Source organism: Vombatus ursinus, unplaced genomic scaffold (assembly GCF_900497805.2).
Source record: "Vombatus ursinus unplaced genomic scaffold, bare-nosed wombat genome assembly UNPS02011613.1, whole genome shotgun sequence".
Taxonomy (NCBI): Eukaryota; Metazoa; Chordata; class Mammalia; order Diprotodontia; family Vombatidae; genus Vombatus; species Vombatus ursinus.
Window position 1 is genome coordinate 2,538,688 of NW_020951391.1, and position 25,331 is coordinate 2,564,018.

The 25,331-nt window shown below is 43.1% G+C and overlaps 1 protein-coding gene across 3 annotated transcripts in view; it reads left to right on the forward strand.

The window, feature by feature from the left end:
- SORT1 (sortilin 1) overlaps positions 1 to 18,685 on the forward strand; it is a 70,091-nt gene extending 51,406 nt beyond the window's left edge. For 2 of the 3 annotated variants that reach the window (XM_027856726.1, XM_027856728.1), the window contains 12 exons: positions 929 to 1,073; positions 1,735 to 1,890; positions 4,796 to 4,902; positions 6,524 to 6,626; positions 6,956 to 7,124; positions 7,777 to 7,967; positions 9,544 to 9,733; positions 11,166 to 11,282; positions 11,730 to 11,838; positions 13,146 to 13,252; positions 13,879 to 14,002; positions 14,218 to 18,685. In XM_027856726.1, coding sequence (XP_027712527.1) covers positions 929 to 1,073; positions 1,735 to 1,890; positions 4,796 to 4,902; positions 6,524 to 6,626; positions 6,956 to 7,124; positions 7,777 to 7,967; positions 9,544 to 9,733; positions 11,166 to 11,282; positions 11,730 to 11,838; positions 13,146 to 13,252; positions 13,879 to 14,002; positions 14,218 to 14,232 — 1,533 coding nt within the window. In that variant the 3' untranslated portion in view covers positions 14,233 to 18,685. The remainder of the gene's footprint in view (positions 1 to 928; positions 1,074 to 1,734; positions 1,891 to 4,795; positions 4,903 to 6,523; positions 6,627 to 6,955; positions 7,125 to 7,776; positions 7,968 to 9,543; positions 9,734 to 11,165; positions 11,283 to 11,729; positions 11,839 to 13,145; positions 13,253 to 13,878; positions 14,003 to 14,217) is intronic. The other variant, XM_027856727.1, reaches the window with a different exon arrangement.
- The last annotated feature ends 6,646 nt before the right edge of the window (positions 18,686 to 25,331 follow it).

Sequence of the window (25,331 nt, forward strand, 5' to 3'; positions counted from 1 at the left end):
AAAGATTGCTGAGTGTTGATGGCAGAAGAAATGTCTAGAAGTCCATGAGGAGCTAAAAGTATGTCTGTTCCTTCTGGTCCAGTGGGTTGAGGTTATGAGAAATACCTGATAGCAGAGAAGGAAACCAGATGCCCTGTTTTCTTGTATACATAGAAACCTGACCACCGCAGAAGGGGAAAGTAGTGTGAGAGAACATGATCTAAGATAAAGGAAAGTGTGTTAACAATAGAATGGGAGTTGGAGAGGCCATAAGAAAGGAGAAGGCAGAATAGGAAGGGGGTAGGGCTGAGATGAATGGAAATGAAATAGCAGGGAGCATAATAGGAGATGTGGATTTCATCTTGTGTTTGGGCTCCAAATCACAGGCATTAGGAGAAGAGGGAGGTGGGTGCTTGCTAGCCATAGGATAGGGCATTAGTATTGTTTGATTGATAAGGAAGATCTCCTGGACATCCTGCTCTTGATGCTCTCCAGTTTGTCAGAATCCTTCCTAAAACATGACACCACAGATTTGAACACGGGGCTCCAGGTGTGGTCTGACCAGGGCAAAGTACAACAGAACTCAGCTCCTCTCTTCATAGGCTTTGCCTGCCTTCTTGAGTACATGAGCATTTTTGTCTACTGTGTCACCCTGTTGACTTATATTGAGTTTCAGTTTACCAAAACCCCCAGATCTTCTTTTCCCAAACATGAACCCATGATGGTATGTGTTACCCACATTTCCACTACTCCTTTTTCTGATTGCTGGTTTTTCAGATTACTTTTTCCCTTGGGTCAGTCATTGTTCATCTGAATGAATGAGACTTTGTTCACTTTATTGTCTATGTGTCTATATACATACATGCATACACAAACGTGGGTGTGTGTGTGTGTGGGTGTGTGTGTGATCTGAGCAAGGTTGAAAAATAAATGGCTCCCTTTCTTGCAGGGTGCAACAAGAAGGATTCATGTGTCCACAGATGAAGGAGAGACATGGAGTATGGCCCAGCTACCTTCTGTGGGACAGGAACAGTTCTACTCTATTTTAGCAGCTAATGATGATATGGTGTTCATGCATGTTGATGAACCTGGAGGTGAGCTCATTTTCATTGCGTGCTCTTCAATATATTGCCATATCTGTTCAAAGCCAGCATAACTTCTTGGGGGGCAATGGGGGTGGCTACAGTATGTATGGATCTGTGATTTTGTTGGTCTAGGGAACTTCTTTGTGTAATGTGACCTTAGAGGGCTGCCTGGGGTGCAAGGCCATTAAGTCACTTGCCATGGCTTATGTGTGTCAGAAACAGGGCTTGAGCCCATTTTGTGTGAATTCTGAGGCCAGCTGTCCATGTCTCTCTTCATGCTGCCTCTCAGATTCTCAAGTGCTGATTTGTTCTTTCCGACTGATATCCCATCAGAGAAACATACTAGCTTCTCTTTTAAAAATTACCCGACACTTGCTATGGTGCTATAATGTGCTTGAGGCGCGTATGTTCATTTCTTGGGGAACATAAAAGCTTACAGATGGGAATGAAGCTTCCTAGGCCTAGTGCTGTGTGGCACCAAAATGTGTAGATGTGTATTTTGTAGGGCCTTTCACATCGTATCTGGTGAAAGGGAGTGTGTGAAGGTTTCGTGAGTGTTGCACTTCCATTGTCATTGGTCTGCCTCTCCATTAGCAAGAAGAAGGATTCTTTAGTGCTTGCAATTAATGGTGTGTTTTCCTTAACATTAAGAGATGGATCTGTTTTTCAGATACTGGATTTGGCACAATCTATATCTCAGATGATCGAGGCATTGTTTATTCCAAATCTCTGGAGCGGCATCTTTATACTACAACAGGAGGGGACACAGACTTCACCAATGTGACGTCCCTTCGAGGGGTTTACATGACCAGCGTCCTCTCTGAAGGTGGGTTATCTACATGAACATGGACACCTTCCTGTACTAATTGAAAGCCTAGGCTTTCAAGGGATGGACTCTTTAATCCCTTCAATTCTAAAGAATCTTAGTTGATATGATAAGACTCTAAAGGGAGAGGTCTTATCTTTAATTCAGGTTTGTAAGCCTTTCCTCCTTTGTCCTAGTCCCCATGTGTACTCTAGCCCTCTGTTTGAAGTAGGTTGTGCCAGAGAGGCCAAGGTGAGTGGGGAAGTGGGCAGAGCTGGACCAAAGGAAGAGGTTTGGCTGTGGTTGTCACGTTGAGAGCTTCTAGGCCTTAGGACTGAACCAGCCTGACTAACCCCACCACTATCTCTTTGAAGATGGCTGTGGGATGGAGGGGAGACAATAGCAGTGGCCCAGAGGGTTATTGTACAAGGCAGCATATTACCATAAAACTCAGTGACTCCTAGAGGTTTATTTATTTTAAATCTTAAAATCTTTCAACTTGGCAAATTTGTATATAGTAAAAATAAAAACTGGGGAGACCAGTAGGCTGTTATTTGTTAAATTGTTTCAATTGTGTCGACTCTCCATGACCCCATTTGGGGTTTTCTTGGCAAAGATACCGGAGTGGTTTGCCATTTCCTTCTCCAACTCATTTTACAGATGAGGAAACTGAGGCAAACAAGATTAAGTGACTTGCCCAGGCTCACACAGCTAATGAGTGTATAAGGCCAGATTTGAACTCATGAAGATGAGTCTTCCTTACTGCAGGCCTGGCCCTCTATCCATTGCACTACCTAGCTGCCCCTCAGCAGTTATTAGGCACTTACTAGCCTAGCAAAATGATAGACACTTGGGGTACAAAGACAAAAATAAAATGGACCCTGCTGTTAAGGAGCTTTAATTTTATTGGCCAAAACAGCATGTGCCTGTATAAGTATAATGTATGAACACAGTAAGTTTAATGGGATGGCAGTAGCACTTGGGGGATTATGAAAAGCCTTACATAGGAGGTGGCATCTGAGGGGTGTGTGCCCTGAATGATTCTCAGAAGTGGAGGTGAGTAGAAGTGGCCCCAGGTTTGGGGGGAGATGGCTCGGTGTGTTTGAGGAGGCCCAAGTTGGCTAATCTAGCTTGAAGGTGGAGTACGTGAAGAAGAATTTGAAATAAGCCTGCAAAGATATGCTGAAGCCAGCTTGCGGAACACCATGTTCTCACTTTGTAGGACTTTGTAGGTTATCCCAGAGGCAGTAGGGACTCACTGGAGCTTTTTGTATAGGGGAGTGACATAGTCGAACCCGTGCTTTAGCAATCCCACTGGCATGCATCACCCTCCCTTCTTTGCCAATAGGGAAAACTATGAATGTGGGACACGCAGCGTGCCATCAGGCTCATTTGATGTATTAGTTTTGCTGAACTGTTTTTTTCCCATCTTTTAATCTTTGTCACAAGGGATGGTTCCTCAGTAGAAGAGAGAGGAGAGGAATATATTTGTGAATAAAGGTGACATCAAAAGAGAAGACATCTATAAGAATTGAAAAAAAAAAAAAGGAAAGTCATCGGCAGCTGGGTGTGTGTAGGACAGATTGGAAAGGGGAGACAGACCAGTTAAGAGGGTGTTACACTAATTGGGGTAAAAGTTGATAAGGCCAGACCTTAGGGCAGTGATCAAATGGGTGAAAGGGGAACAGATGGGAGAGATAGGGCTGAATGAAAAGATTGGACAATTGATTAGATTTGAGGGGTGATAGAAAATGAAGAGGAGTAATTCAGAGGGTCCTGGGTGACGGGAGGAATGCAGGCACCCAGAGCAGAAATAGGAGAATCGATTCATCCTCTCTCCTCTCTGCTTACAAGGCCTCTACCTCTCTAGCTCTTAAAGTATCACAGCTGGCTTCCCAGTGGTCCTCCTTGTTTCAAGTGTCTTCCAACTCCATTCCACGCACAGTTACTAACATGGTTTCATTAAAGTGCAGTTCTGACCTTGGCTCTCGGGGGTAAACTTCAGTGATCCCTGTTAAGATCAGATGGAAAGTCTTCTTTCTGGCACTTACAGCCTTTCACAACCTGTCACCAACCTACTTTTCCAGCCTTAATCTCCTTACTCCTCTTCTTGAACTCTGTGCTCATCTGGCCTTTCTCCGTGACTCACACTCACTCTGTCCTTATTTCTTCTTCTTAGAATCCCTTGTTTCCTTTCTACATAAAACCTTTTCCTATTCCCCAAGCTGCCTTCCCCCCTTCAAAAACAGATTACCTTCTATGTAGTCTGTACATTTTGTGTGTGTTTATGCTATGTGTACGTTGTCTCTACAAGGAGAATAAAAAGTAAGGGTTTCATTTTGTCTTTATATCCTCAGTGCTGGCGCGTAGTAGGAGCTTACTGTGTGCCTATTGATTGATTAATGAAGGTAAAAAGCAGGAGAGTTTTAATAGAGAGGACAAGGGGCAATAGAGGGAGAAGACTGTGCAATTTGTTTAATTTGTAAATTGGAAATAATGACTAGTCCTAGGGAATCTTTGGAGCCCGTCCTACAAATCTGTTTGAATAAAGGTGGTTCTCCTGGATGACTTCACCTCCAAGACAAGCATGAAGAAAGGCTTATATCTGTTTGTTTATTCAGGGGTTCAAGATTTTCAATTCAGGGTCTTTTGAAGATCTTTCCACTACACCAGTTGATTTCTTTTGGAAATACATTGTTCTGTAGTATTGAATAGTAGTTCAATAACTAAAATGGAACTATGTTTACTTCCTAGTGAACATTTAACTAGTTAACAAGTATTTGTTGCGATCTGGAGTTTAGTGTACTTCAGAAGATAGAAGGCCTTCATAAAATTGTATTCTTTCTTTAGCGGAAGAGCTATAAAATGAATAAATTAATTCGTGCACTTTGGGCTGTTCATACTAAGTATCTCTTTCCCCAATCAGATAATTCTATCCAGTCCATGATAACTTTTGACCAAGGCGGAAGGTGGAAACTCCTGAGGAAGCCTGAAAACAGCAAGTGTGACTCGACTGCTAAAAATAAAGAGGAGGTTTGTTTGTTTAAAGAGTTTCTTTGCTCCCCTGGTGTATCACAGGCCGATCTCATCATACAGAGACTCACAGGAGACTCTGGAAATCATTATCTTTAATATCTAATTAGTTAGGATCCATAGCTTAAGATGGAGAATTTAGAGGTGAAATTACCTTAGCTGATGGAGAACAGGAACTCTGAAGAATGACTGAGGCACTTGCAATTATTCGTCTGAGAAGGCTTATTGGTCCAGTGATAGTCTGTTTCTTTTCTGAGTCTGGCTTATATCTTTCTTCCTTTAAATCTGTCTCATTTTGGGCTATAGACATGTTCAGGTGCTGGTTTACTTGAGTCAGTGCAACATACATTCTGTTCTTGTGGTGAATGGACAAGTGTGTTAGAACATTGATGACAACAAGGTCAAGTGTTCCTGGCTAGATTTCCCAAGGTTCTGTGAAATGTAAGAATATTTTGTCAAATAAGAGTAGAATAAAAGTTATTTCTCTCCTCTACCATTAGTAGCTGATGATACAGGGGAAATCAATCAATAAATATTTATTAAGCACCTATTTACTGTGTGCTTTTAAGAGTGGTAAATAGAACAAACAGTCTTAGGAAAGAAGTCTAGAAATACAACGTAGCTAACTACCTGCAGTCCCAGAAGTGGACTCTTTGGTGCTGAGAGATAAGAAAAGGAAAAGACAGACAGCTGGTTTTTGATTCTGCAGATCTGAGTGAAGTCTTTTATGACTTCATGAGATTTTTCTTCAAAAATGACCGGTTAAATGGTTTTTGTTGGGGAGTCACTAGAATTTATTGCACAGGCAGTGAAATGGTCAGACCTTCTCTTGAAGAAGATTATTTTAGCAGCTGAGCAGAGGAAGGCCTGGGGAGAGATTTGGGACAGGGAGACCAGGTGATGAGAGCCTGCACCAGGGTGATGGCAGGGTCGGGGTGAGAAGGGAGCATAGACACAGGTGAGAGATGTTGTGAAAGTAGGATTGACAGGTGTTAGCAGCATCTTGTCTATGGAGATTGAGCAGCGAAGGATGAAACTGAGGTTGTGAGCCTGAGGGACTCAGGGCTCTGTCCCTGACCATAACAGAGAAGTTAATAAGATGTAGGATTTGCAGAGGAAAGATGCTAACTGCAGTTTGGGGCATAGTGAGTGTTTATGTTTGTGGGACATCCAGTTTGAGATGTCCAGTAGACAGTTGGAGATGTGAGACTGGAGGTCAGGAAAGAGGATGGATGAGTTACCATGGTCACATAGCAGCTAGTAAATGTCTGAGACAAGAACCCAGATCTTCCTGACCCCAAGACCAGCATCATCCTGCCTTTTGTGAACTGCCTCAGGAGATTTGATTATTGCCTGGCTACAGTATTGTTGTCACTTTACATATAAGTTTTCATGTAATGCAGGAGCAAAATATAACATACCTCACCTTTAGGCCCTTAAATGGCAAATTATATGCTTCTGAATCAGGGATATTTTACTGAAGGCTAAGTTAAATTCAAAGTTTTATTGAAAGAGGTGTTGAAAAAATATTTTTTAAAAATTAAAAAAAGAAAAAGCTGTTGATACAAGATAGCCCTTTGAGCTCAAATTAAACCTAGTCTTTGGGGGTTTCTGTTTACAGTGCAGTCTTCACATCCATGCCTCCTACAGTATTTCCCAGAAGCTGAATGTTCCAATGGCACCTCTATCTGAGCCCAATGCTGTGGGTATAGTCATCGCTCATGGTAAGGAGGCAGCTACCGGTACTGGACTGAACACTCTTCTAGGTTACGTTTTTCTTCTTTTCATTGCCTTGAGAAATACAGCTCTTTAGAATGATTTTTGCCTCTGTTCAGGGGAATTTCTAGCATAGTATTTCACAGTTTGTAGAGAATCTGACTAGAGAGCACCATGCTTTTCTACCCTTACCTAACTCTTAAATCACCTACTATTCTTTCTGATCTCTTCCTTTCTGAGAAGAGATCAGATTAAATTCATTCAGAATTGCTGGCAATAGTCCCCTCTCTTTTCCCTGCTAGGATATGCTAATGAGAAGTGGTGGGTTGTGTTGCAGGTAGTGTGGGAGATGCCATCTCAGTGATGATCCCAGACGTTTACATTACCGATGATGGGGGCTACTCCTGGACAAAGATGCTAGAAGGACCTCACTATTATACCATCCTGGATTCGGGGGGCCTTATCGTGGCCATTGAGCACAGCGGCCAACCTATCAATGTGATTAAGTATGCATGAGCTCAACTCCACTCACACTGTCCCCATGCAGGGCAAATATGGGGATAGTCTCCAGTCTGGATACGGGAGGGCAGAGGAGGGTGCGGAGTAGATTAACGATAGGACTTCAGACCCTACAGGACATCAGGGAGGACTCCTTGAAGGCATTGCTGGCATATCTACTCAGAATAAAAGTCATTGCTTGTCTTCCTTTCTCATTCTGATTCCCTAAGAGTTTTTACCAGTTTTCCTTAACGTCGTTACCCTTCTGCCTCAGAATGTTGTAGAGATATTCAGACAGTCTAGATTGAAAATGACTTTTCCAAGTGCTAAGTTATGATGAAATATTTTATATTTGTTTTTGGAGCCTATCCTTACCTAAGGCCATGGCCACCCGCCCTCACCCTCACTTTCCATTGAGAGAATTTTTCTGGACCTTCTCCACTCTGCTCTTATTTGTAAATGAATCACTGAATGAACTGCCTGTTCCTCTCCCATTAACTGTGGGCAAGAAGAGTGAAGTTGGCAGACCAGCAGTTGAGCTATTTCTTCCAGTTTGGGGCCTGCCAGCCTAAGGTGGCTCCTCAGTGTTCCCCATCTATACTGGATTCTGCTGTTAACTTTTAGAACCTCTGTTGTAATTCTCAACTAATGTATGTTTAGGTTCTCCACGGATGAAGGACAGTGCTGGAACACATACACTTTTTCCAAGGAACCCATTTATTTCACTGGCCTAGCATCAGAGCCAGGAGCTAAGTCCATGAATATCAGTATCTGGGGTTTCACGGAATATTTCTTGTCCCGGAAATGGGTCTCCTACACCATCGATTTTAAAGACATCCTTGTCAGGAACTGTGAGTGTTTCCTATTCCTTCTCTGTCCAACAAGAAGCTGTGAGCCCATCTGGGCCGGGGAAGAGTGTGGGGGGTAAGGGGGGAGAATCATAAGTAACCAATGAGGGTTAGCCTCTTTTAGCAAAAGTAAGCCATTGCAGGAAAAAAGCCCCTGAAGTCTCCAAGCAGTGTTTCTCAAATCCAAGGTAGAAAACAGCTTCAAAGTGAATTGTTAGGGCATGTCAGAAGAAATTGCTTATCTTTTGGAGCTTTTCAGCGGCTTGTTTGTAGTCATTTGTGGGATTCTCACACGATTAGTTATGAGAAGAGATTTCAAACATTTCAGTCACTTTTTTAAAAAATTTTAATTAATTTATTTTGAATTATCAGCAATCACTTCCATAAGCTTTTGAGTTTTAAATTTTTCTCTCTCTCCCTCCCCAAGACGGCTATACATATACATTCCTTTTAAACGTATTTCCACATTAGTGATGTTGTAGGTAAGAATTAGAACCAATAGGAGGAACCACCAGAAAGAGGAAACAAAAATTTCAGTCGCTGGGCAGGCTCGAAGCTTCCTGGCTTAGAACCGTTTTTGGATCACTCTCCAAGGGCTGTTTTTTCAGGCAAGTGACACAGCAGGTGACAGGCCCAGAGTACGGCATCAAGAATGAACATGATCCACGAGTGACACGGATTGTTGGCAGGATATGAAACAACTGGATAGAGAGCTGGCAGCCGAGGCCCCGTTCAAGAGGATTCAGTCAAATTCTGGGCCTGACCACTTAGAAGAGGTTTTCTATCTGGTCTCTCAGAATCTTGGTTCAGTGACTGTATGGAGACAGAAGACGCTTAAGTCTGGTTGTTGCCTAAAGATTGATTTAGCGCCCATGAGTCATTCTGATCTAAATTCATTAAATAGACTGTGGGAGGTGACTTAGAAGTGTTTCCTGGAATAGATAGCTCTCCTGTTTTCCTTCAAATGTGACCATCCTACAAAGCATTTAAGTTACATTGGTGCTCAATTAGCAGTGTTCACGTACAACATGATCACACTAACCTTACACTGTCATCAGTTCATGGCCTTTGGAGTTGGTTTTCTAGCAGTGGCCATAGATTATTTTGAGCCTTGGATTGTCCCTTGCCCAATCCCCTTGTGATCTGCAGAATGATTGGCTGAGGTTAGGCTTATAGGCTGTGAAGACAGCCAAGCCCTTCCTCTGCACCCCAGCCCCTCTTGTTGGAAGCTAACTGACATATCAGTCAGGATTGAACTCACAGTCTTTGTCATATTTATACTTTGCTCTAACAACCAAGGTACCTGCCCCTGAAGTGAAAAGAGAATTAACTCCTGCACTCCGGGTGCTTACCTTACCCCACATTAGGGGCACATATGGACAGTTACAAATAAATGGAAATTCAGTGGGTTGTGAGCTCCATTTATCACATGGTTCTGTTTCAGTTCCCAAAAAGAAGCTAAGGTAGTATAGCTTCCTCCATTCCCCCTTCTGATGACTCTTGCTAAGGTATGACAGCTGCTTCACATTACAAGGTTCTGTCATGTGTTTCCTTTCCAACTCTTCTGTCCTTTCTTCAGGTGAAGAGAAGGATTATACCATATGGCTGGCTCACTCCACAGACCCTGGAGACCATGATGATGGGTGTATACTGGGCTACAAAGAAGAGTACCTGCGACTACGAAAGTCTTCAGTCTGTCATAATGGTCGAGACTACATGGTGACCAAACAGCCATCCGTCTGCACCTGCACCCTTGAGGACTTTCTCTGGTAGACAGCGTCCTTCATATTTGTCTTGTCTGCCCTTTCACCTTTTTAGCGTGTAAACTGAGGAAGGGGTTGCTTCCCCCTTGCTGTCTTTCATTTAACAGATCTATTTGTATCTGAGAAAATTTAAATATTTTTCAAATGTTTGTGTTTCTTCCCCAGAGTAGGCGAATAGCTATTTGTAGAGGAGATGCCTCATAGAGACAGGAAATGGAGAGATAGAGGAAGGAAGATGTTTCCATCATCTGAGTGAAGTTGAGGCAGGGCCAGGAACTTAACTCAGTAATTTTGGCTTCGAAAAAGTGAGAAGAGAATGAAACCAAAAATCTGTAGAAAACACCAAGAAAAATTCCCTAAGAAAGCGGGCCTCTGGCATATGTGACTCAGACAGAAGGAATTGCAGAGGCCTGACATTCAGAGGTAGAAGCCTCCCACAGAAGGGGGAGTAGTCGAGCCCCTGCTGTCAGATGGGGAGGGGAGGCAGCAGCACCTTATGAGGTGGCTCTGAAAAGCCTTTTCTTTGGGAGAGCCTCCACTTGAAGTCGTTGAAAGCTGCAGGAAATCCAGTCGTGTTGGCTCGGTCACTTTGTGTGCTAACACGGGCAGTGCCCGTGGGACTCGGGAGCGGGATTGTTTTAGGACACATGCAAGGGAGTGCCCCTTCACACACAGTAGGTGATGAACCTCCTGAGCTCAGGCCCCTGATATGGGCAGCAAGTGTGAAGAGATTCAGTAAAGGTTTGGAGGAAGAGCGACAGCCCCTGCAAAGAAAAGCAAAGCTCTCTGGGTCTTTAAAGCTGTCACTGGGAGGGCAGTTCTTTCCTCCTGTGTAGGTGCCATTGGACAGACTATGGAAATTACTGTTAACATTGGTAAAAATATTCTTCTGAAAGATTTTCTCAGAAGCCCAGAAGTTCCAGCTATGCTGTTGGAAGGGAACCATTCTTTTTTCAAAATTTTGTCATAGAAATGTGGATATGTAGCCAACATCCTGCTTTAAAATACCAGTTTTACATAGAACTCATGCTCCTTAGTGAAGATTTCCTCCTTAGCTACTTCTTTCTTGTGTGGGTACCCCTATCATAATCCAGAATTGACAGGCTCGGTCCTTGTACCTTTGTTGACCCTGTAAAATACCTTTCCAGCTCACCCTGAGGAGCTTGGCTAGGGTGGTATGTGTGTTTTATCTTGGTGCCTGACATCCATTCCAGTCTTTTCTTTTGTAGAGGCCAAATGCTTCCTTTATTTTTTGTTAAGGAAAGCGATTGCAGATCTTCTCCCAGATTCTTCTTCTAGTGAAGCAGGAATAGGGTGTTACTCTGCCCCGCTCCCCCCACCCCCCCCCACCAAAAACAACATCATGAAACTATTGACAACTGCTTCCTCCCTTCCGTAGAACTTGGGGTGGCGCTCTTATTTATTCTGTCCCTTACAGTGATTTTGGCTACTTCCGTCCAGAAAATGATTCCAAGTGTGTAGAACAACCAGAGCTGAAGGGCCATGACCTCGAGTTCTGTCTGTTTGGGAGAGAAGAGCATTTGACAACCAAAGGGTAAGGCACGTTCTGGATGGATCCAAAGCTCCACAGTTGAATGCTGGGGTTGAACCCCTGATCGTGGTCTCACTTACACTTGTTCTGACAGCCAAGTTACCTGTGGTCCATAGAACTGTTGTGAACTTTTTAGAGCTCCCTACCCCAGGAGAGACCTTCCTTCCTTCAGTTTTTCCGATATTTGTATTTTCCCCAGGGTAACAGGTCTTTGCACAGGTGGGTGAGCACCGAACATTCCAGGATTCTGGTTCTTCACGGGCTTGAAAGTGAACAGTCCAAGCCAGTGTTTCTCCTCTCATGATGCTGGAACCAAAGGATTGTGTAGGACTTTAAAACTTCAGGGTGGCTGCTAAGATTTTAACCCCCCTTTAATGAGTAAGAGCACCAATAACATGTCTTTTATTTCTTTTAGAGCTTTCTATCAGAGCTCCTCTTTTGAAATTTCAGGTACCGAAAAATTCCTGGAGACAGATGTCAAGGGGGTATGAGTCCAGACCGACAGGAAAAAGACTTGAAAAAGAAATGTACAAGCAGTTACTTGAATCCGGACAAGCAGGTACCAGTGGGATACTATCTTCTCCTGAGAAGGTCAGCTGTCCACTGGCTTGGGAGTGCCCTTTAGCCAGGCATTTTGCCCAGCAACTAAAGGACTAGATTGCATAATACATTGAACTCCCATTACAGCAGGAAAAAAGCATTGGTTGGTAAAGTCAAAGTACTGGAAGCATAGAGATTAGTAAATTTATGGAACTCATTTGGGAAGAAGGAAGGCCCAAGGACTGGGGTCATAGAGGATCGAGTTACAAGGCATAGTAAGCTGGTGAGGGCTAGCTGTAGAATGGTCTGATCTGGATTTAGGATCAACTTCCAGTGTTAATGTAGAACTGCAAATTTACAGAGGAATTTTTTGACTAAAGATTGTGGGACTGTGAGAAGGTCAGGTAATATAAAACCAGACAAGGCAGTATGGTGATTCAGAAGGCAATGGGAGGGGGTGGCAGCAGTAAGAACTATCAAAAATTTATATAGTGCAGACTGCTATCCACAGGAAAAGCTTGTTCCTGAATCACCTAATGGGTATATAGAAATGCACGCTCCCAGTCAGGTCCTGGGAAACAGGTAGGTCAGACACCAACTCTGACATTAAGAAGTTACAAAATACAGCAGACAGGGAAAAAATAAGATCAGTTCCTATTTCATACTACACAGGACATCACTGGTATTCCTGCTTCCCAAGTAGCATTGGAGGATAGCTCTAGCCTAAATAGAGAATTCTTAGCCTCAGAGATTATCTAGTTGAACTCCCTCATTTTACATGTGAAGTTATTGAGAAATTAAAAAGATTTGTCCCATGTTACATAGATTGAAAATAACACCACTAATAATAGCTGACATTTTTATAACACGGTGTGGGGGAGGGGGCATTGCAGCCATTTGTTTATTACACTGATGGGTTCTCTAGATCCTGATCTTGATAGTAGAACCATGATTCAGACTGGGGTCCTCAGTCTCGAGGGGCTCTTTCCTTGATGTTACACTGTAATGCAGTCCCAAATCCCACCCACTTCCATGTCACAGATTCTCTGACTTCACCACTTCAGGCCACTGTGCCAACAACTGGAAACTGGCAGGGGTAGTTCTTGTCTTGCTGCAGCTTGACCTGTTGTTATGGGAGTGTAACTTGCACATTGCAGCTGCTAAGTTTGTGGGGCAGTAGGGAATGTCCCTTCTGTTTAGCGCAGGTTTAGTAACTGGGAGATTACTTTACAGAAGTAAAGAGGGGAACATGCATCATTGTTTGAATTCTGCTCACAATTATGCATGACTATCAAAAGCATTTGTGTGTGTTTTTTATTTACCAAGAAGTCTTCATCAAATTCTACTCCAATTATCCTGGCCATTGTGGGACTGATGTTGATCACAATCATAGCTGGAGTTCTTATTGTAAAGAAATACGTCTGTGGGGGCAGGTAAGGACCATGGAGCAAAGAAAAGATGCTAATTCAAATGGAAAAAATAGCCAGAATATGACTTATGGGCCATGAATAACCTGAGTCCATCCTTGAAACCAACACACATAGAGTTATCTTGTTGAATCACAGCCAAATCTTTTCATGATTTGCTGAAGTATTATCAGTCAGTTATCATGATTTCAAGATCTGTTGAAGTGTTATCAGTCAATTAATCATCAAGAATTTATTAAGCACCTGTAGTGTTCTAGGCAATGTGCTAGCCAGTGGGAATATGACAACATAAATGAAACTATGCCAGCCCTCCAAGAGTTTACATTCTAAGCATCTGCAAAATAGATACAAAATCAGTCACTGTAGGGTGGACTGTGTTCCCTGTATATTTTTGGGTTGTTTTTTTTTTAAACATATGAGGCATTTGGGGTTAAGTGACTTGCCCAGAGTCACACAGCTAGTAAGTGTTATGTGTCTGAGGCAGGATTTGAACTCAGGTCCTCCTGAATCCAGGGCCGGCGCTCTCTCCACTGCACCACCTAGCTGCCCCGTTCCCTGTGTGTTTGACCCATTTCTCTTCAGGTCCGTGAACACTTAAGAAATCGAGGTTGACAGGAGTTTTTTGTTTGCAGGTTTTTGGTGCATAGATATTCCATTCTACAGCAGCATGCAGAAGCAAATGGTATTGATGGAGTAGATGCTTTAGACACAGTCTCCCCTAACAATAAAAGTGGCTACCATGATGACTCGGATGAGGTAAGGCCGTCTCCTGCTTACCTAACTGACGGGGTCATGGGAGAGATGGGCCAAAGCAGAGCCAGAGTGGCTACCAAAACACCAAACGTGGCCCTTGCTCTCCTGTTCAGTGGTGGTATAAGCCAGAAAGTGCATAGGGGTTGCAAGATTTGGTGAACCCAGGAAGTGAATGACTGGTCTTAAGACATGAAGTCTTGGTTTCTCTTTTCCCTCAGGACCTCCTTGAATAGTCATTTGAAGGAGTTGGGACAGACAGGCTCAAGTGCTGGTGATGAATCTGCATTGCTTCTCATGACGCCTGTTTCTCTGATCTGGGGAACGTCTTTCCCAATATGAGGAGCCCAGCTCCAATTTTTGCTGCTTCCATCCAGACCCAAAGGATCCTCACAACAGAAATGCAAGATGGGGATGGGAAGCCCCTAAAACTCTTCAGGATTCAATGCCTCTGAGAAGAGAAGAAGCTCTTAAATGATTTCTCTTTATTTTAATTTGTCCTTCTGCTAAGTGTGGTAGGGATTTAAAAAAAAAAGGGAAATGAAATGGAATTTGAAGGGAACGTTTCACTAATGCTATTATTGCTGTATTTTTACATGGCGCCTACCTCAGGGTGGCTGCCAGCTCTAGCATAAACTCTCACATTGTGCTCCCTGCCGTCACTGAGCTTTTACATGAAGCAGCTGCAAGAATGAGGATGGAGGCGGCAAAGACTGACGTAGGCCTGATGGGTTTTCTCCATCTGGGGACAATGCTGATCCAGGAACATCAGGGACTAGCCCAGCACACAACTTCCCCCGGTATTTTACAGGGGCCATAGACCACAGTGGTTTTTGTTTCCCCCATTTTCATCAGGCAATACCCTTATTTGTTGCCCTCTGAGTTTAAACTGAGCCATGAGCTTCTGAAGTACTAAATCAGGAAAACTTAAAGGGGGATATTCTTAACTGGTGGGGAGGGCAGGGAGGGGGGAGAATAGAGGGGAATTTATTAGATTTAGAATCAAGTACAGAAGAAATGATTGCCCCTTTTGAGGCATTTGTCAGACATGCTTTGTGTATATGTGTGCTGATGGACTTGCTGCAAAGTATGTACTTGATATGGATGCTTGACTAGGTTAAATGATTTCTTCAAGAGCTAATGTTTTGAGTGAGCCGTGCAGCCTCTATAGGGCTAGGCATTGCTGTATTCCATTTCTTTCATTTTTTGGCCCTTTGGTACCTCACTGAACCATTCAGTTGAATTATAAAAACAGACGCCTATTTTTGCTTCTTTCAAGTTGCTGTTCTCTATCCATCAAGTTAGGACCACGATTTTCAAACTTACAGGCTATTTTTTTAAAATGAATTTTATTCCTGGATTGCCTTCGTCATCTCTGCTCCCTGTTCTGCCAAGCAGTTTGTTAGCTCAAAGGTTTGGCTTTAACCTTGCCCATCTGGAGCCATGCTGCTTGGAAAACATCTTCCACCCTAGATGACAGAAGCTTTATGTTACATTTAAAAATTGGGAGAGCAGGGGTACCCTTCATTTGACATTTTTTCCATACTAAATGAATTATGGAATTAGGGATGGATTTTTTTTCTCATGTAGTAAAGTTGCAATCATTAGTTATGCTATAGCTTAAATATTTGCTGCACATGATACAGTATAATAAGTTCAGTTTATGTATACTGTGCCGGTCACAGTTTCTCAGTTTCCTCATTTTCCCCAGTAACCATGATTTGGGACTTTTCTGTCCTTAGGAGCTGCTGTTTCACTGCTAGGTCAGATTGTGGTTAGGAAGTCAGTAAAGATTAAATGTGCCAAATTAACTATTGTTGACATGCATGAACAGATGGCTAAGTTTCTCATCACCGGCATGCATTAACAACAGCAGGGAAAGTAGGGAAGAAAAAATCTAGAGACTTTGCAACTGCAGTAAATTAAATGAGTCAGGATTGCTTAGGGAAAAGATGAGACAAAAAGTTACCAGCTTTTATAAAGGGAGCTAGCATATGTTAAGGCTAGAGAGCACCAGGCTTTTAGAATGAAAAGGGTTTTTAAATAATTTTAACTCTTAAATCATTCCAAAAATATACCAGATCCCAGTTTACAATATTTTCAGCAGTTCATCTCCTTCCTTCCTTCTGCTCAAAACTGATGCTCAGAAAAGACTTATTTATATCACATCCCCCCATCTCCTTATTATATATTAAGTTAGGAACTGGCACTGTCTTCCCTTTAGTGGAAATGTTAGAAAATAATGCACAGAATAATTAGAACAAATACATGTGATAGAAAAGTTAATATTTTTACTAGACTACTGCCCAAATGTAAGCATTTTCATATGCAAAGCACTTCTGAGTATATTCACATTTCAGACTCCGTACTCCCAGAATATGTAGGCCTGGGATTATCCCCATTTTGCAGGTGGTAAAATTGAGACACAGAGGAGTGACCTGCCCAAGGTTACACAGCTGTTTGGGGCAGAACTTGTTGCAGCCATCTTAAGACAACCTTGGTCATTTTACTTCATATAGTCCTATCCTGAAACCTTGTTTTATCTTTAGCTTTAGATGACAAACGCCAGGTCTCCAGAAAAGGGCTTGATCGTATTTCTTTTTATGCCTGTGGGTAGAGGATAACCCAGTGATCCATCCCTCAATTTCCTTCTCCCATTCTGTTTCTCTTAACTGTTTAGCCCAGTTGGTCAGAGAACAATATTAGTGAAACCTAGCTCATGGGTGTATTTCCTGTATGGACTGTTTCACTGCTGTTCTGTAGTTCCAAACTTCCAGCCCCTTTCAGTGCTCTTCGATAGATGTAGATCCTTTACGTTAGCAGAATTCTATTACGGCTTCTAGAACAAAAAGGAACTTAAAACTTATAACCTCCTGATGCTGGATCAGTAGCATTATTTTCCCTCCTGGACATTGTGGTAGCAGGAGTTGTGGTTTCTGGAACTTTCATTAGTAGCGTTTATTGAAGTAAAGATATGCTGGAAGTACGTAGGACCCAACCCCAAGATAAACTGAGCCCTTTGGTCTTGGTGGAAAAGTTGCCCTCCCCCAAGAACTGAAAGCATCGTACACTTTAAGGAGGCATGTGAGGCCAAGTGCTTTGGTTCCCATATCCTGGGGCCAGTACGTGGATACATGGGAGATGGGTTGAGGTTCAACTATGTTAGTAAAGATTTTGGTAGAATGAAGCACCTTGAAAAGAGTTCTGGCAGCCTTATTGTCTTCCATGAGCCCTCCTCGTCTCCTAGGTGGCCCCAAAAAATGTTTTTGGTCAGCTGGAGCTTTTATAACTATTCCATGTAACTTTGATTTACCTCCAGATTCCCTAATCTTCCTAAGTTGGTCTCTCCATCCAGTGACGGGGGTGAACTAGAGACTTTGTGTAGGTAAGAAAGTGCTGCCCCATCCTGCTGTAGATGCTAGTCTATAAACTGTGATTTGTTCTCCAGTAACTTTGAAAGAGTGCAGGAAGCCTCACTGCTTCCCACTCAACCTACTGACAGGCTGGACTAGCCTGGGCCCAGACAGGGGGAGAGAGCAGCTGTCTCCTGTCATGAGAACCTGACAAAGCAATAAAGCAGGTTGCTTGAGCAAATCTGTGAAACACCAGCACCTCCCTTCTTCAGTCAAGCAAGTGAACACATGCTTTAGCATCTTTCGAACAGAACCAAAGTTAAGATTTGCTGTGTCTGTCAGCACTTCCGTGGCTCACAGTCCCATCCTGCCACTGTCTCACCCACATCCAGCCAGCTTGACAAGGAGTGCTGCCCTGTCATAGTCAATTGATAGCCATACCTACCAGTGCTCCAGGGCTTTCTTCCCCATGGAGGATGACTGTCATAACAGGATCTTGATTTCTCTTAAGTTACAATGAAACCATCAGAATTGAAATACTAACTTGGAATTATCCACAACAGCCTTCTATGTGCGTTTTTTCAAACTGGTACATTCTTAATGGTCCTTGTTTATACATAGGTCATAAAGCTAATCTGTACCTTTTATATATATGTATATATACACATAAATGTGTGTGTGTATATATATGTGTGTGTATATATATACACATATAAAAAACTGTATATTCTACATAATGATTTATTGATATGCCCCAGAATTTTAATGAAACTTCTATCCTCAGTTTTCTGTCTGACAACATGAACAAACTCCCTGGAAATTCAGTTCACTTACCTTCTTTGGAAAGTCTAGGAGGACGACTGTTTAGTTAGACTCCTCTTTTGTTCTAGTGGACAGAAATGATGAGAGTCTCCCTGTGTCTGATGCCTGTACCTGTTCCTTGTCCCTTCCTAAGCAAATGGTCCTAGTGCTTCCCCAGCTGAGAAGCAGCTGCTTTCCCCCTAAGGCAGAAGGCAGAAGATATTGTCACTGCATGTACTCCAGTACTCATTTTCTCTTCTCTTGATGGAGCCAATTGCATGTAGGGCAGGAAAATTATGTTCCAGTAACCCATGTCAGTTATGCAATAAAGCCATTATACACACACACACACCCCCCCAACTCTCTTCCATATTTAGTATCTCCCAAGAAAGGGTCAAAAAGATTGAAATGAGACTCAAATTCCTTTAGCATTATGTAAATAAATCTGGATGTGTTTAACTTTGTACTGGTATTTTTCTGTATATTTGCAATATTTGGCTTAGAAATAAAACAGAATGGACTTTGTGTTACCCAATCTATTGAGACGACTGAGCTATGGTTTGTTAAGATGATTGTTTTTCTAGTTTTCTCATCTTCAAAAAAATTTTTAAAAACTGGCAGCCAGAGGGGAGGTTAACCAACGGAATCAGATCAGTGCAATCATAGATTTGTCTCAGGTGAAATATGGGAATAGGCACATTCAGGGATTCCTTGGCTCTGGCCTGGTGGCTTTGGATGGTGTGTATAGAAGCTTCCTTTAGCATTTTGTTGATGTCTCCATGCCAGGCCCTATTCCCAGGCAGGCTGAGTCCAGCTGCTGTCCTATTCCACCCACGAGGCTGCCTGCATTTCATCCACTACTGAATACTCCTCTTGGAGTTCCAAATGATGTTCTCCCTTCCAAGGGATAAAGTTACTACTAGCTGCTTCTTGTCCCAAAAATAATGATTAGACATGCCTCGAGTATGAGTGCTGATCTTGGGCCAAACTGAGGTGAATATGATAGGACTACGGCAGGGGTGGGGAACCTGCCCTTGAGGCCACGTATGGCCTTCTAGATCCTTGGGTGAGGGCTTTTGACTGAGGCCAAGCTTTACATAACAAATCCTTTTATTAAGGGGATTTGTTCTGTTGGATTCAGTCAAAGGGCCACACTTGAGAACCTAGAGGGCCACATGTGGCCTCGAGGCCAGAGGTTCCTCATACCTGGTCTAGGGCTTTGGTGCCTTCATCCTTTTCCCACAGTGCCTAACTTCTTCCACTAACTTCCATTAACTTTGTCAGCTGAGGTTGATTGACACATGTTTGCATTTTTAATGAGACCCTTGAAGACCTAAAGGAACAAATCCCTAGAGGTAGAATTCAGTATGAAGGGAAAAGATTTTTATGGCAGAGGGCCCTAGCCAGTTTATATAGCATATTTTGCCAGTACGTGACTTTTCTCTTGCAGATTAGCTGCACCTTCCTAGGATTCTACACCCGAAGTCATGTTGGGCCTTCTGCTCTTTACCCACCCACCCTTTCATCATTTTGTCCAAATGAGCTGTTTAAGGTATGACTAGAAAGGAAGTAGGTGGTGAAGGAAATCATGAACAGAGAAAGGCTGGGGCTGTGATTACTTGTCTAAAGCCATTCTCTTAGCTGATTTGCTGTTGGCAACCTTCACTGGAGTCTAGCAGCTACTGCAACCTCGTAACTTTAGTATAGAATCCCTCTAATGTTGGAGTTAAGGGATGGTAGAAAAGAACTTGGAAACCGAAGTTCAAGGGAGTTCAATGTATAGACTGGTATTTTAGACACCAGGCCAAAATGTAAATGTTGGAACCACCTGACTTATCTTTAGCTAAGAAAAGGGAATCCCAAATAGCCCCTGCTGACAAATTCCACAAGGAATTTGCTCTCCAAAGAAGGCTACCCTTGGGTAGTAGTCAGGAAGTGGAAACAATTCGATGCCAGCCCCACAGTGTAATAAAGAGTTAAGGCAACCTGGCACCGGTGTTTTTATGGTAGGAGCTGAAGCCATAGGGAACTTGTGTTCCAGAAAATGATGTCTGGATTTTGTGTTCCCAAGGCCATGAGTGGTCACTACCATCCCTCAGGAGCCTAGACAGTGTCAGGTGAGACCCTCATTTTCTTAGTGCCTAATATGTAGCATTGCATTCCTACCTAGCCAGCCCAGAGACCACAGATGCTTATAATTTGTTCTCACTAGACGTGACACACCCAGTTCCAAAACATCCAAAAGAAGCTGGCATCACAATGCCTACCCAGCATAGAGGCCACTGTGCCCAGTTTACAGAGATAGCCCTAGTCTTGGGCCACGTATCACTCAAGGCTCTTTGCATCTTAGCCAGTGCGTTAATTGGTGGAGAGTGGGGTGAAGGTAAGAAGTCTTAGGATAAAACAATAGGTTTAACTTCATCCCTTAACATCCATTAACATATCTGAGTATGTATAAAGCATTGTGCTATGGATACTGCTGTCTGGTATGGAGATAAAAGGTACATAAGTAGAATACAAAATGGTTATAATAAACAGCAAGATACAAAATGCCATAGGAATTCACAGCACAGGAAAGAAGTTGAATTCTGGGAAGTCTTCATAGAGATGGTAGTATTCAAATTGAGTCACAAAGTCAGATTTCAACAGAAATAGGGATTTGAGAGGGGGTAGGTTGGGTGATATTCTGAGCAAAAGCAAAGACAAAAGTGTAAAGGAAGGGGAAGAGAATAGGAAGCAATATAGAGAATAGCTGAAGATACTACTGGAAAGGAAAATTGAGACCTGATCATAAGCCTTGTGTGCTATCTTTAGGAGTTTAGATTTTAGTAAGCAACAGGGAGCCAAGTAGTGGAGGCCTGAACTGTATCCAATGGTGACAGCGGGCATGGGAGGAGACAGATGCATCTTATTGGATTGGGAGGCTGCAGGATGGTGAAGAAAAAGGGGGTCAAAAAGTACTCGTGTCTTAAGGCTGAGTACGAAGGGCTAGTCATGACAGATCTGCTAAGGGGAACTGTCATTTTCAAAACTTCTTCCCCTCCTCTCCCCAATCTAATCAGTAGCCAAGTAGTGTGGATTCTAGAGTTCCATTAGTATGGTCTAGGTGATAGATGTGGGCCATCTCCTGAAAAGGTCTCTGAAAAGGTTGAAGAGTGTCACCGTTTGTACCAGGGACCAGGCAGTGATGAACATCCAATGTCCCTCCCCTTGGAACTATTGTATCTGCTCTTTGATCTCCCTCTCTTCCCCAAAGCCCCCACCTCAGCCTTGCAGCTGGAAATGGGTAAGTGGAAAACAGGACAGCCCAAGACTAACCAAGTGGCTGAACCTATCAGCCTAGAGACGAAAGTGCTCAGTTTCTCCCGACCAGAGGTCGTGAAGAATCTGGAACTGAATCCCAGCCCACCTACCTTCATGATGAATAAGACTACCGTAGGAAATTGTAGCACAGAAGCAGGTCCAGGACCAGCACTGAGGGTGGAAGAAGTCAGCCTGGACCAAGCTGATTTTACTCAGACTGTCATCCCTGGGATTGGTCAGCCATCAACGCCTGTGCCTCCTAAAGAAGATGAAGAGCGTGAGTACTTTGTCTAGTGCTGGGGAGATCCAGACACCTACACCTACACCTACACACACACACACACACACACACGAGGATCCCTGCTGGCTTTGTCCTAATTTAGTATTTGTAAAGGGAGCATTCATCGAAGCTACTTTTCCGTCATGTTCCTAGAAGGATTCTTGCTGCTGAAGTATGATTTGTTTTGGTGTATTTGTGTTTGTGTATTGCTTTTGGTTGAGAAGTCAGTGTAGTATATTTGCACATTAATTTATAGCAGTTTAAAATTCTATTTCTTTGTACATTTACTTTCCTCCATACTTTGTTTAAAGGTAGAGGTTCTAGCGAAGGAAGTGGAGGAGGGAGAAGTAAAATCTGATTTAGCAATTACCTCCATACTTCTTGTCTTCTCCCCTGACAGCCAATAATTAATTGTAGAGGAAAGTGGAAAACAGAAGTTTGTGATAATTGGAAATTGTGTAGCAAGGGAGATCCTAGTGAGAAAATAGGCAATAGATAAATGGCAACAGGCCAAGTGACCATAATGATAATATGCTTTCTCTCCCCATGACCATCTTGAACTTCCAGACGTTAGGGAATACATCTGTCACCCCAGAGGGGTTACTGTAGTTTGAGCCCAAGCAGAGATAAAGAAGGGAAGCATTCAGAAACAGCCAAGCCTCTTGGCATTTTAGGGACAACCCTATCCAAAAGAGGAGGTTTCGGTTGGGGGCCAGGGTGTTACTCTCAAGTTTGACCTCCTGTAGGTTTCTAGTAGAAAGAACTAAAGGAGATGGGATATTGAAATAGGCCATGGTGGCTGTCTCCAACACCCTGGTTCTCTGTTCTTGGACCTCCCACGCCTGTCATCCCCCCCAACCCCACGCACTTGGCTGTGGAGTCTGTGACTCACAGCTCCGTGTCACCGATCTGGGAGGCTCCTGAGAATCTAAGTCCTTCAGGCTGGGTAGCTACATGCTTGAGTGCTGCTGAGATAAAGTTAAGATTCCTATTTGCTCAGACACAGGGAAGAGGGGAAGAGGAAATCTGGGGCTCCATAAGGAGTCACAGAGGAATGAGGTGCCTCTAAAACCCGAATCCTGCACACCAGTGGGAAGGTGTTTCCTGTTCTTACACCTGGTCAGTTCACTTGTTTGCAGCGACTTAAAGGTTGAGCTAAAGCCTCCTTCCTTGAAGGGGTGGGTTAACTACCTTTCCTTTAGCCCTTGGTAATGGGCTTCCCAAATCTTGGCATGTAGGAATCAGCAAAATATCCCCAATACCTGCCACATCATACCCAGTTTTGTGTGGCATTATGACGAGTGTAGGGTTTGCTTCCCTACTATGAGAAGAAGCCCCATAGGCAGTTCCTACCTTACAGAGGCTCAGAGTTCTGAAACAAAAAATGGGAGACGTCAATAGGTAAATAAACCGGCAATAAGGTATTTACATCCTCTAGAGGTCAGGGATTAGCTGGAGAGCTCCAGACAGGATAGAGAGGAAGAAAGAAAAGCTCTCAGCCTGATAACCTAGCAAGGGTTTGTGAGAGAAGGAGAATTTCAAGTTATTTGAATGAGTATGGAAAGTATCATGGATTTGCCCCATAATGAGGGGAAAGAGCAAATGGTTCTGCACATTCATTTAACAAATGTTTATTAAGTGTATCAATTAAACTTATATTGTGTGCAAACTACTCACTGTGCTGGTAGCTGAGAATGGAAAGATGACTATGAGGTGGTAGGGGAGGGTAAGATGTATACAAATAACTGTAATACAAAGTGGAATGTGGTAAGGCTGTTAAAGAGGTACAAAAAGTGCTGTACGAGTTTAGAGGATAGAGAGCTAGCTTCTGGTGGTTGGGATCCAGGAAGTCTTCATATAGGAAGGCACTGGACGTGGCCTATCTCAATATCCCTCCTCCCTTTAGTTGTCTGTACTGAGGACCTTCAGCAGAACAAGCTTGAAGGGAACCACCCACCCCCCAAGTCTCCTCCTCTGGGTAGGGTTCTCCCTGAAATGCCAAGGGGCATGGGTGCTCCTAAATGTTTCCCTACTGTATTTCTGCTTGGGCCCAGAATAACCTCTGGGGTTCCAGGAATATTCTCTAATTCCAGGAAGAAAATCATACTGCCCAAGAGTAGAGGAAAGATGGAATTCCAGAACTCTTGACTCCTGGCCTCTATCTTCCAACCCCTGTTGGCCTCACAGATTCCTCAAAGATGGCTCCTTGTTTCACATATGAGTCTTCCTTCCAGCTCCAAAGTGGGAGGCTGTTAGCAATAAGCCCTTGATGGCCACCTGGCCACCATCTTCCATTTGCCCCTTGGAGACACCTTGCTTTTGGGTAGCAGCCATGAACTCGTTGGGGGCTGGTGCTGTGGCCACCCTGACCCAAGCCTTCTGCATTTCAGAGATCATTGATGAAGATCTCTGCCTGGTGTATGAATGAGGGAATGGGGGGACAGGGGAGGACACTGGGTGGATTTGAAGAAACCCTACCTTGAGAACCATAGGCCCAACTTAAGATCATGCTGGCCTTGAAATGTGAGTTCCTACACTTTATCTAGGCTCATTTCTTCTCCAAGCATCCTCTCAGACCAGGTTTCATATGAAAAGATTACCCCAGTGGGAGATGACTGAGATGATATAGTTCCTGTACTGATCCCTGGTCAGTTCATTTGATTCTATTAATGAGATTTAGACCAAAGCTTCCTTGAAGGAGTGAAGTGGTGGTTCCTACCAATATTTGCCTTCAGCCATAATTTTGAAGATCTTGAGTTATGGGATAGAAATGGGTTGCTGTTAAAATGGAGAGCTGACCCCACCTGGGTCAAACTGAATCTGAATCCCTAGAGCTCAGACATTATCTTTTCTTCTGAGGAAAGAGAGTATCACTCATTGGTTTTCTATCCCTCCCTCCTATAGTACTCCCTCACTGGGAAGTAAAGGTCATTCCAACTAATGTTGAAAGGACAAGGTCCCCTAGTCTTGCTCTGTTCCCACTGTTTCCTTCTACCATTAACACTAGTAGGCCTCTTCCTCCTTGGTGGAAACAGATTAGGCATCATGTAAAAAAACATTCACAGATAGATGGCGCAGTGGATATTGTGTCATCAAAATTTCAATGCAGGAAAAAACCCCACAAATTTACAGTAAATTATTAGATTTACGATGCGTCATTTTTTAAAAAAAAGTTTTATACTTTTTTTGAAATGACGCAAATTTTTAAAAAAACTGGTGAGTTAAAGAAAGTAGATTTCTAGGGGGGGCGCATTGAGTAATTTTTTTAAAGGGAGCAGTAAGCCAAATAAGTTTGGGAACCTCTGACATAGGGCAAATAGGCAAATAAAAAAAGAATTGCAGAGACAATTTCCTCTCTCAGTGTTTTCATTTGACAAGAAGGATTTGGCAAGAGGCCAGCAACATATCCACCAAAATAAGAAAAGGCCTGGGACTGAACCCTGTCTTCAGGGAGGTCAGAAATCCTTGACCTGGAATAGAGAAGGCAAAGGAATATTGTGTGAAAGACAGAGAAGCAGGCTTAGGACTGAATAAGGAAATAGACCTAAACTTCAGTCGCAGAAGTTAAGGTAAGATATTAAGTAGAATTTCCTGATAG